The following is a 13,152-nucleotide window of genomic DNA, read 5'->3' as shown; positions in this document are numbered from 1 at the left end:
TTTTTGATGTTATAAATTACTTCAAGAATACAGAAAAAATAAACGCTAGTGTTCCCATTACACAATTGTGTTAGATTTCAGTATTTTACTACAATTGCTCTGATATTTAAAAAATTATTGTAGCTAAAGCCCCCTTCCTTCTTTGTATTCTCATAGGTAAACACTACTCTTGAGTTTGGTGTTTATGACCACTTTTCAACGTATGTAAGCATCCATAAATATATGTTACTGGTTCACCTATTTTAAACTATATAAAAACTATATATCATGTATGTATATTCTGCATCTTGCTTTTAAAATCAACACTACATTTCTGAGATTACCTTTGTTAACACATATAGCTCCAGTTCATTTAAATGTTGTACAGTATTTCACTGTATGAATATATCATGTTATTTTATTCTATTCATTGATTTGATGCTGTTATCAATTTTTGCTATTACAAACGGTGCTGCAAAGAAAAGCCCTATGTATTTCTGAGTACATGTGCAAGAGTTTTTTTCTAGAACCTGGGAGAACTGCAGTCATAAACACTTAGTTTTTTTAATAGATTCTGAAACAAATCTGGTTCAAGAAGAAGTAATAAAGAAACACTAGCTTATTATGCTAAGTTAGTGATCTAAAATCATTAGCAGAACTATCCCAACGAGTGTTTTCCCTTTCAGTTTATAAGGAATTAGGCTGATCTAGAAAGGCTAGGCATTTTGTAGAAATTAGCTTGTAAATCAATTTTAAACATATATATGAGTTTTGAAACAGCTAGATGATACAGCTGACTTCATTCCTCTGGTTAAACTAAGATTTCTGAAATTCCAGTTTCATTATACTGTTCAAGTGATGATTAAGTGAAGCTTCTTACTAAACAGTTAATTATGGGAACAGATGTATACATAGAATCAATTAAGTATGCCACTTATTCTTTCCTGATACAGATATTTGCCTCTATATGGCATATGACCGAGTATTTAATTACAAGTTATATTTAAAGATGACAGTGCTGATTTAGACATCTGTTTTATGAATAATAAAAAAGACCATTAATCCCTGAACAAAACAACTTACTGTTATAGCTTTAATTTAAATTTTATAGTTTTAGTTAAAATTCTTGAGATAAATTAAATATTTACACCAAGGTATCTATATTACGAGAGGATAAAATAACAATAGTTAATGATTCTTTGCCTAATTTTTGGAAGTAAAAACTTACCATACTATTCCTTGAGCTCCTGAGCCTATAGGTTTTAAATTCTGGTATCGTTTCAGGACTGTGAATGTAGAGTCTCCAATCTCTACACTGTAAAAATTGCTGTCACGCTTACTTCTGCTCATGATGGCAAGCAATTAATTTAATGGCTTCATCCAAAAATTCACCGAGAAGCTGCAAAACAATAAAATGTGACGTTAACAGAATGAATTTCAAGTTCTCACTCTGTTCACTAATAGTAACAATGACTGCTAGATTATGCATGTTCAAAGAGCGGTTTCATTAAAAAACACAATTGGGAAAAAAAAATATCACAGAGCCTGGTTAGCATCTGCTATACTTAAGGAAACAACTGATAATTTAAAAAATACAAAAAGAAAAACTTCTACTAGGACAAGCAATTTATCCAATCTAGAAGTCACTGGTATTAATATGCATATATGTCTTAACTTACTGGAAAACCGTAAAAAAAAAAAAAGAAAGCAAATAATTATAATGAAACATATTTTCAAGGTTGCTTCCGCAGTTCAAAATTTAAAACCGTATTTATCATAAAGTACTGAACCTTGATTTTGATACATATTCATTCAAAAATAATTCACACTCTCATCCCGCGTGACATGGACGAACACCAAATTCACAGGCCAGCGAGCTGCTTACACGCATCCCCCCACCTCACGTGCAGAGCCCTGATCCCCAACAGCAAGATCCGGGTGTAACGCGTATGTTGAAGTTGTAATGGTTGAAATGAGAAGCAGGATAGAAAATGTAAGGTAAAATAAGAAAATATAACATTATATTAAGAATGGGAAAATGTAAGATGGACGCATTTAGTATATTAGGATATAAAACAAAACAAAAAATATTGTTCTGAACTGTTTGGGGCATCAAATGTTATTACCTGACCACAGTTCTTTATTCACCACCTATCTGATTAAAAGCCAAGACAGTCTTTTCCCATCCTTTTTAGTACTGGTTATTGATTAACTCCTCAGCCATCCTTAGACACGCAAGTAGCGTATTACAAAGCGCATGCAGCAGGACAGCTCCAACTTACTTCCCACATCCCACATTAAACCAAGAAACCTGTTAGGTCTAAGAATGAGAATGAGAATGAGAATGAGAGAGAGAATGAGAGAGAGAATGAGAGAGAGAGAGAGAGAGAGAGAGAGAGAGGTTGTAAGGTAATGCTAACAAAACAAAAACAAAATCCTGTTAAGACTTACAAGACAAATGATTAATCTGACAAATATAAAGTGTCTACCATGGCTGGGCTCATGAACTGGACTCTAACAGCTGAATTCTTGGAGTGGGGTGGAAGCCACTGGGAAGTGGGGGGCCCGAGAGTTGGAAAACTAGTGAGCGATTGGAATACTTCAGATGAAGGAGAACATTACAATTAATGAGGATTCTTAGGTGTGATGGAATTCAAAATAAACAAAAACTAAACAAAAAGGTCCAAACAATATAAGAGCTTTAAAAAAGAAGAGAAACTGGAAGCAACTGAGGAGTTAGATTATTTGGATAAATTAAAGGAAGGCCCAGAGCAGCATTTCCAAAATCAATAACTAAACTCGTCATGTAATACTCCAGAGAAGACTGTCTGAAATGACAAGTCTCATAAATTCTGCCTAAGTGCCCACCCAGACCACAGGCTATAGAAGAGTCTGGTAATGATCTGAATACTCAGCTATGCTCATCGGATGAGCAAATACAGGGTATTGGTCATCCAGACCGATTTGCTACCTTATCTTTAATTCCCTCTTGCCTACCAGAGCAGGGAAACAGGGAGGAAGAGAAGTGGGAAGAGCAATGGAGGAGTGTGCTTAGTGTCAGAACCTTCATCAGGTATGTCACACACATGTTTATCCAGGAAACTAGGTCTGGCCCCAGGCCTGGAAACAGTACTGGTCTTGGGTGCTCCGCTCATGTGCTCAGAGGCTGGGTGCAGAGCTGATGGTGTTTATACTTCAAGAAGCCTGCAGATAAGGTTTTCTAAGCTTGCTTGGAAGACTTGTATTCCTCTCCTTAAGAAGATAAAGGATCAGGACAGAAAGAGGTGCTTCACAGGAGTTTACGTACTATTACCAAAGCAGGTAACAAAAAGGCTGTGTTTCAATTTCCCAACTTGCAGGAAATCAAAGAAAAAGCTTAGCAGATCCAGAAAACAGAGGACAGGATTCCCTTTCTGCTAAAAGAATAGTAATATTAATATTAACAGTAAGAATAGTAAGAATATTAATAGTAGGACAAGGCTTCTCTCTATTCTCAGAAAGAGTGTCCTAGCAGCAGGAGCGGGTCCAAGGTGCTCACACAGAAGTCGGGACAAAGCTGTGGCCGCAGCAGAGCAGTCCAGGAACCACCACAGCTCCCCAGGAACAGTGCAGGGGCAGCAGACAAAGGAGCCAACTACCTAAGCAGCCCAGCGAGTGGTGCCGGCCCCAGAAGGCACAGCTGCACTCCCATGAACAGGAGACAGAGAATTCCACTCACTTAGACTGGTTCCTACTTATTGGAGTAGGAACCTACTCCAATACTACTTATTAGAGTAGCATGAGTCAAGCTCTACGCTAGGTACTGAGAACACAACCTTCATCAGCACCTGGCCCCTCACAGAGCTGCGGTTAAGACAGAAAAAAGGGACATTACATTGTTGAGAAACGGCCTGATTGAAGCTATGGCAGTGATAAGAGCAATGAAAGGAAAGGGCAGGATGCTATGGAAGCAAGCCTATGCTAGTCTGGGCTCGGGAAAGGATTCCTTTTCCTAATGATGTGAGGTTTGGGCAAGATCTGCACACTGAATATGAGTTCACCAGGCAGGGAGAGAAGGGAGCTTTCTAGGCAGCAGAAACAGCACATGTGAAAGCCCTAAACAATTCACCAACTTTTATCATACAATTGATGAGTTTTCATGAATATATACAACACTGTAAGCACTATCAAAATCATGATGTAGAATATTTCCATCACTGCAAAATGTTCCCTGTATGATCAATCCTTGCCCTCTACCCCTGGCCTGTCCACGGCAGCCAATGAACTGCTTAGTTGAGCCTTTTCTAGATCTTCATATAAATGAAATCACACAGCACGTAATTTTCCTGTTTGGCTTCTTTCACTTGCCCTAATGTTTTTAAGATTCCTCTACACTGCATTCCTTGTTATCACTGAGTGGTACTCCATTGTGTGGATATACCATTTGGACATATGGACTGTTTCCAGTTTGGGGGTTATAATAGATGACGCTAGTATAAACTAGTTCCAGTTGCTTCACATTCTTGTGATATTAACTGCCATTTAATTTTACCTATATTAGTAGGTATATTGTGGTATTTCACTGTGGCTTACATGTGCATTTGCTAATAATGATGTTGAGCATCTTTTCTGTGGGCTTATAAGCTATTCACATATCTTTTTTGACGTAGCTAATTAATTCCTTTGCCCATTTAAAAATGAGTTCTTGTTACTGAATTATAATATTTATTTATATATTCTGGATATACATCCTTTACCAGATGTTTCACAAGTATTATCTTCCAGTCTGTGGCTTGCCTTTCCATTTTCTTAAGAGCATCTTTTTGTGTGTGAACTTTTTACTTTCAAATACTTTTCTAGACTCACATAGAGGTTAGTACAGAGTCCCTGCGTATTCTTGACCTGACAGCAGTTGATAAGTATAGCATAATTACCAAAATGAGAAAGTTGACTTGTTATAATTCTAAACCAAACTTTATTCAGATTTTATTGGCTTTTTAAATGTGCTAATTTTATGTGTGGTTCTATGTAAATTTATCACATGCATATATTAATGTAACCTCCACCATAATCGGAATACAGAATTGTTTCATTACCCCAACGAAAGTACTTCATGCTATCCCTATATATAATCACACACTCCAGACAACCCTACCCCTGCAAATACGTTTTCATTACTATAATTTTTCTCATTTAAAAGATGTTGTATAAGTGGTATCACATAATAGGTAATCTTATGAAATTGCTTTTTTCCCCACTCAGTATAATGCCCTGAAATCCTCCAGATTGCTGAGATATCAATAGTTTGTTCTTTTTCTTACTGAATATTATTCTGTTGTATGAATGAATGTACAGCAGTCTGTTAACCATTCACCTGTTGTTTCGGCTATTACAAATAAGACCCCTTACTACAAATCTTTGTCTATAGATTTTTGTGTGAAAAGTAAGTTTTTGTTTCTTTAAGGCAAATATCCAAGACAAAGATATAGCACATGCATGTTTAACTTTATAAGAAACTGTCAAATTGTTTCCTAGAGTGGCTGTTATCATCTTGAATTCCCACCAGCAATGTATGAAAGATCCAGCTCCTCCACATCCTATCAACACTTACTCAAGCTGGTATTTTTAATATTTAGCCATGCTAGTAGGTGTGCAATATCTCATCAGGGCTTTACATTTGTACTTCTTTAATGGCTAATGATATTGAACATCTTTTCATGTGCTCATTTGCCATGTGTATATGTTCTTTACTGAAGTGTCTGTTCAAGTGTTTTGCCCATTTTCTAACTGGATTATTTGACTTCCTATTGTTAAATTTAGAGAGTTGTTTGTATATTCTGGGTATGTGTCCTTGTTAGACACAATTTGCAAATCCTAGAAACAACATGGATTTGAACTTTGCAGGTTCACAAATATATGTGCCTTTTTTTTTTCTTCAATAAGTATCTATTGTTTCGATACAATCTACCAATGATCCGGGATACTTATAATAAGTTTTGGGGGTGTCAAAAGCTATATGCAGTTTTTTGACTGCATGCGGGGTCAGTGCCCTTAACCCTCGTGTTGTTCAACTGTATTTTCTCCCAGGATGTGACTTCTCTTTACACAGAACAAAAGTTTTTAACTTGGATGAAGGCCAAGTTTTCAAATTTTTCCTTTATGGAATTTACTCTTGGCATGAGAAATTTTTACTTAGGCCCTAGATCAAACATTTTCTCTTATGTCTTCTTATATAGCTTTTATAGTTTTACATTTTACATTTAGATCTACAACCCACTTTATGTTAGTTTTTGTATAAAGTATGAGTTTTAGGCCAAGGTCTATTTTTTTAGCTATACAGCTGTAGGTGTCTAATTGTTCTAATATAATTTGTTGTAAAGACTATTCTTTCTCATTGAATTGCTTTTGCATCTTTGTCAAAATTCATTTGGCTATATTTGTGTGGGTCTATTTCTGGACTTGTTATTCTGTTTCTTTGTTCCATCACTTGATCAGCACCACACCGTCTTGAGTTTAGGAGTCTTAAAATCATGTAGTATGATTCTTCCAAATTTACTATTCTTATACATAATTGTTTCCAGATACTTTATCTTTCCATACAAAGTTTAGAATAAACCTGTCTATGTATACAAAAAATACTGCTAAGATTTTGATAGGAATTGTGTTAACAGTGAGTTTTAAAGAGCAACTTTTGAAAAGCAAACACTAAATTCAGATGAAGTACAACTGATCTTTTTCTCTTTATAGTTTGGCTTTGCATGTCTTATCTAGGAAATCATGCCTTGCCTACTCTCAAGGTCACAAAGCTTTTCCCCCATGCTTTCTTCTAGGAATTTTATGGTTTTAGTTCTTACATTTAATTTAAATCTATAATCTATTTCACGTTAATTGTTTAGAATGATGTAAGGTAAAGGTTAAGGTTTGTTGTTATTTTATATGTGTGTCCAACTATCCCAGAACCATTTGTCAAAAACACTGTACTTTTCTCCATTGAATTACTTTTGCATTTTTGCCAAACATCAGTGAACATATGTGTGTAGGTCTGTTTCTGGACTATATTCTACTCCATTAATCTATATGTCTATTCTTACACCAATGCCACACTGTGTTGATTAATAGCTTTATAGTAAATCTGGAAATCAGACAATGTAAGTCATTGAACTTTGTTATTTTTCAAAATTGTTTTAGCTATTCTAGGGCTCTTTGCATTTTCATATAAATTTCAAAAATAGCTTGTCAGTTTCTACAAAAAAACCCTGTGGAGATACTGACTGGAATTACATAGAACAGTATATATATCAATTTGGGGAGAAATGAAATCTTAACAATTTTGAGTTTTCTGATCCATGAACATGGTATTCGTTTCCATTTATTTGGTTCTCCTTAAGTTCTCTCAGGAATGTTTTATAGTTTCCAATATACAGGCCTGGCAGAATTTTGTTAGACTTCTCTAAGTATTAATATTCTAGATGCTATTATAATGTTTTTTTGGTTATTTTATTTAAAATTTCAGTTGTTCATTGTTAGTACACAGAAACACAATTTTTTGTACAATAATTTTGTACTAAGGTCACTTATTAATCTTGGTAGCCTTGTTTGTGGATTCTTTAAGATTTTCTACATATCAATTTGGGTGCCGCTGAATTCCTTTTTTTGCCCCCGCAATGCACTAGCTATAATGATTAGAAGTGTTAAAAGCAAACATCATTCCCTTGTTCCTGATCTTGAGGGGAAAACATTCAGGCTTTTACCACTAAGTGTGATGTAAATTACTGGATTTTATTAGATGCCCTTTAACAGGTTGAGAAAGTTCCCTTTAAGTCCTAGTTTACTCATAGTTCTTACCATGAATGAACACTGCATTTTGTCAAGTGATTTTTCTGTATCCAGCTAATCATACCTTTTTTTCTTACTTAGTTGGTTCATATGAATTACACTGACTGATTTTCAACCTTGCATTCATTCCTGTAATGAATCCCACTTGGTCGAAAGTACTATCCTTTTTACATATTACTGATTCAGTTGCTAAAATTTTGTTGAAGGTATTTCCATCTATTTTTATGGGGGATGCTGGTCTGTAGTTTTCTTTCTAGTTAGGATAATGTCGACCTCATAAGATGAGTTGGGAAATGCTGCTTCCTCTTTTATATTCTGAAAGACTTTGTGTAGAACTGACAATATTTCATCTTACATGTTTGATATAATGCTTCAGTGAAGGCTTCTAGGATAAGAGCTTTTCTGAGGGGAGATTGTAATTGAAAAAATTTTTTTAATTTACATATAGGGCTGTTTAGATCATCTGTTTCTTCTTAAATGAGCTTTGGTAGTTTCTCTTTTTCAAGGTATTTGCTCATTTCATTTAAGTTGTCCAATTTAATGTCTACAATATCTGTAGTCATGTGTCCTCTTTCATTCCTGCTATTGTAATCTGTGTCGTCTCTCTTTTTTTCTGGAATCAGTCTGGTTAGAATTTTATTACTATTATCGATTGTTTTTTAAAAAGCCAGATTATAATTTCTGATTTTCTTTATTGTTTTGCACTTTTCTATTTCATTGCTTTCGACACTTGTCTTCATTTCCTTCTTTTTGCTTGGGATTGCTTTTTTTGAGATTGCTTTTCTCCTCTAGCTTCCTAAAATGGAAGCTTAAGAGTACTGATTCAAGAAGTGCTTTTTTTTACAAGTATTTAAAACTATAATTTACCCTTTAAGCACCACTTTTGCTTCATCCCACAATTGTTATCATTATATCCATATTTAAAAAGCAAACATTTAAATAGAGCTTACTTTAACCAGGTCCTGTTTCAAGCACTTTATAAACACATCCTCACAACAGTCCTATAAGGCATTTCTAGTTGTTTATGGCTAAGGGTAAATTCAATCCCTGTTACTACATCTTGGCTGAACCGTAAGTGCCCTATGCTAATCTTCACTGATGTTTCCTTGTTAAATAGGAACTATTGTTTTTCCATCTTACAGATGATGAAATTGAGCCAGAAAGCTCAATTGCCTATGGTGAGAAGTTACTAAGGAGAAGAATGAGGATTTGAGTCCTTCACTATATACTAAATTGAGTCCAAAATAAAACAAATCTTGGTGGTGAAGAGGACATGGAGGAAGAGGAGAAATTATAAACATGTTGAATCTTAAGCATGTTGAGTCTGACACATCTCTCAAGACATCCAAATGGAAATATCAAGTTGGTAGCTTGATACAGAATTGGACCTCAGAGAATTCTCGGCAAAAGATATAAATTGAAGAGTAGTTGTTATTATTGAAGCAATTAAATGATATAATTCAAAAGTAGTATAGTAATAAGAAAAGAGAGGCCTAAGAGTCAGCTTTGTGAAGACCCACATTTAATGAGCAATTAGAGAAAGATAAGCCAACAAACAAGTCAGAGAAGATGTAGCCAGAGACATAGAAAATGAGAACACACTGGAAAAGCCAAAAGAAGAGTGTTTTAAAGAGCAGAATGGTCAACAGTATTAAATGCTACAGAAACGTCAAGCCATTTGAGTAAAGCTGTGGGGGTAGAAGCTAGACTGAAATGAGCTGAAGTGTGAGTAGGATGTGATTTTAGGAATAGGTTAAGTGGGTGTAGCTACTTCCTTAGAGAAGTTCAGCAGAGAAGAAAGGGAATTGGTGGAGAAAGGTATGTGGCCAATGGAGGATGCTTAGATGATGTATGACATGTTGTATAGCACAGCAGATAGAACACATATAACAGAGAACCTGAACGTGTGTAAAACAGAAAGGATCCAACACAGAGGGAATGGGTGAGAATAGGACAGTGAAAAGAAAACTGCAGTTTCAAGTAACTTAGTATTTCTGAAAAGGTAGAAAGGAATGGGATCCAGAGCACGTGTGTGGCCCTATAGATGGAGATAACTGGTGCAGCATCACCAACAGAAAATACCATCAAGAGACTGAGACATAAGGAGCAATTTCCAAGATCAGAGCATTAAGGACACTAGTGAGATTCGTGGAGGATGTATTTGGGTATACTGTTCTATCCATGATGAGCTGGAACAGCAAGAGTGTGAGGAGGAAATGTCTGATGACTCATTCCTCTACTCAGATGTCCTCTTTTTGGATTCAAAACAAATGAACTAGAGTTACAGAATTCAGATGTTACTATTATGGGTCTCACAGGAATAAGAGAAAAGACAGGCTTTATCATCCCCATTAGTAGATGAGTAAACTGAGGCTCAAAGAGGTTAACATGCAACCGAATGTTATAGAAATATTGAGGTTCAGATGTAGCTTTCCAATTTCACTTCTCACTATTTATTCCTCTGGCAAGAGCACTACTCACGCCAACATGGCTAAATGGTCATCCCCCAAAACTCTCATGTACCTAATTTGCTCATTTCCGTTTCCTTTTCGTGAAATATTGTCACCTCTTTTTTTGTATCTAAACTACCTTGCTGCATATTTAAATATGCAGGTTTTACTACTAGACTATGGTCTTTCTGAGCGCAAGAACTATCTCCAAAAATGGTTGGTCTGCCAAGTATGAATGTGGAGACCAACAAGTTAAACTAAATAATTATATAAAGAGTACTTAAGAGAGAAAAGAGTAAGTTTAATGCAGTTATATAGTCAGGCCACACAGGCAATGGAAAAGAATTCAGGCAATGCAACCAAGTTCAGAATTCGAGACAGCTCTAATCATCGGGTAATCTTGGCAGTACGTCACTGGGGTGATTTGGAGCCCATCTATCTTTACTTATCCCGCTCTGTGTGCTCCCAAGAGCCCCCATTTGTGATAATTAATTTTTATGTGCCAATTTGACTGGGCCACAGGGTACCCAGATATTTGATAAAACATTATTCTAGGTGTTCCTGTGAGAGTGTTTTGGGATAACTTTAACACTTAAATCAATAGATTGAGTAATGCCAACTGGTCTCCCTAAAGTGGATGGGCTTCATCCAATCAGCTGAAGGCCTGAATAAAACAAATAGGCTGAGTCCCCTGTAAGATGAAGGGAACTCCTGCCGACTGCCTTCTGGCTGGGATATCTTGCTTTGAGATTCTATTTAAAATATTGGCTCTTGGTGGCTCGCAAGCCTGCTGGCCTTCAATCTAGAACTTACACCAGTCTCAGGCCGCCGTACTTGGACTGGAACTACATCGTCGGCGCTCCTGCGTATCCAGCATGACAGCTGCACATTGTGGGACCTGTCAGCCTCCAGAATCACATGAGTTCATTCCTTATAATAAACCTATCTATCCACCCATCGTATTGGTTCTGTTTCTCGAGAGAACCCTGACTAACACATCATCTCACCCTTTACTCTGAGTATTTCTTCTGTGTAACTCTCACCTTCTACCACATCAATGGTGGCTGCATGCTGCCTTTTCCCACTTATTCTTCTCTTAGGACTCTGCTCAAACATCAGTTCTTCAGAAATGCCTTACATGACTAGCCTAACCAAAATGGTACCCTCTAGTCACCCTCTTCATTATTCTTCAAAGCACTGACCACTCTTATAATTTATTACACGCTAATTGTTTGTCCTAATCATAAATTCCATGAAAGCATGAACTTTGGTCTGTTCCTGAGTAAATCTCCAGAGCCTAGAACAGTACCTGGCAAACAGTGGGCATTCAAATAGGTGTTGATTGAAGAACAAATTAACAAACCAACTGTAAGTTGCCATTATGAATTGTCCATCATTCTCCTCCTCTCATGGAATGATTTACAGGAGAGAAAGAGATATGTGATTGACTAGTTTAACCCCTATCATCGCTGTTCATGCAGTTCTCATACCAGGCCACTTCACAGACTATGAGCCTTAGGTCAAAGGCCTGCCCTGGGCTAATCAATATGGCCATGGTCGCAGGACCATACGCTACCAGATCCACCCACGCTAAGGAACTGCTTAGGGCCATTTCCTCAGCAGGTACCTAAGGAGCTTCAAAATGACAGTTCTGTGATTAGTGGTCACTGAGATCTAACTAACGAAGCCTGACAACTTTCAGAATATGTAAGAGTTTCTTGGCCTCACACCTAAACCAAGTCATTGCTTCAAAATGACATTTCTGTGATTAGTGGTCACTGAGATCTAACTAACGAAGCCTGACAACTTTCAGAATATGTAAGAGTTTCTTGGCCTCACACCTAAACCAAGTCATTGCTTCAAAATTCACATTAAATAAACTTAAATGTAATGTCACTCTTTATAAACCCTCAACTAGAACAGATCTCAGCTGCCACTAGGTAAATGCATCTATTTCAGTTCCATGTATTTTTCAAAGCTTGCTCTTCAATTATATTTAAAATAATTAATACAGAAATACCACCATGTCATACACTAAGAAAGATTTGTACACGATTTAACTGATATAACTAGACACAATATATGAAGCATAGGGCGCATTCTAGGGTAATCTCCTCCTTTCTAAGAAATAAGTTATGCTGACTAGCTATTTATGTCTCTCTCAACACATGCTTTTTCTTTCCCCAGGAAGAGAAGTCCCTACTGGGTGGTGTGCAAGCAGCACAACATTTAGGGCTTAGCGGTTCCTCTTCTCCAACAGGCAGTGGAACCCGATGAACAGTGCAGCAGCCCAGGCCTGAGCGCTGGCTGGAGGCCCCGGGCGAGACAAGCTGATCCTGCTGCAGTCACTGCTATCACTAGCAGCAAGCTAAGAAAATCAGAACTGCACTCCATTCCCACTCAGGGCACAGTGTTAAAGGGAAATTCTTTGGTAACTTTGTAATTGAGGTCATAAATTGAACAGATAGGTAATGAGCAAGAGTGTTAGTTATCTTCTTAAAACTGAGGCGGGAGAGTGGGGAGGGAAGCATGCTAGACAAGAGTGCAAAATGAAAATGTCTAATTTGGAAGTTCCCAGCTACGTCCCCATTTTTACACTCTTAATGGGATTTTCATACTGATTCCCATTGCAACCATAAACCAAGGGGGCCATAATACTTCCATTTCTTCCCATTCAAGTTCAGAGAAGGAGCTGTTACCAAATCTCTTCCTTTGTTCCCTTTAACAGAGATGAGAAGCAGGATTTCTCCCAAGAGCCAAGAGATGTTATTAAATACCAAAGGAAAAGAAAAGGGAAATAATGAAAACTACAATATAACAAGGTTACATCACAAATCTATTTAATGGCTAACCTTAGAATTTAACCAACGGATTTCAGAAGCTATCTCACAGAAAGTTAAAACTCAAT

General features: G+C 36.7%; 1 protein-coding gene across 27 annotated transcripts in view; it reads right to left on the bottom strand.

The window, feature by feature from the left end:
* MAPK8 (mitogen-activated protein kinase 8) overlaps positions 1–13,152 on the bottom strand; it is a 117,140-nt gene that overhangs the window by 40,893 nt on the left and 63,095 nt on the right. For all 27 annotated transcript variants that reach the window (XR_013995019.1, XM_081074912.1, XM_081074915.1 and 24 more), the window contains one exon: positions 1,208–1,378. Coding sequence is in view for 26 of the 27 variants with exons in the window: in XM_081074912.1 (XP_080931038.1) it covers positions 1,208–1,329 (122 nt within the window). In the remaining variant the exon portion in view is untranslated. The remainder of the gene's footprint in view (positions 1–1,207; positions 1,379–13,152) is intronic.

Source organism: Rhinolophus hipposideros (assembly GCF_964194185.1).
Source record: "Rhinolophus hipposideros genome assembly, chromosome: 15".
Classification (NCBI taxonomy): domain Eukaryota; kingdom Metazoa; phylum Chordata; class Mammalia; order Chiroptera; family Rhinolophidae; genus Rhinolophus; species Rhinolophus hipposideros.
Note: the sequence above shows the minus strand (reverse complement) of the source record. Positions and strands in the feature narration are given on the sequence as shown.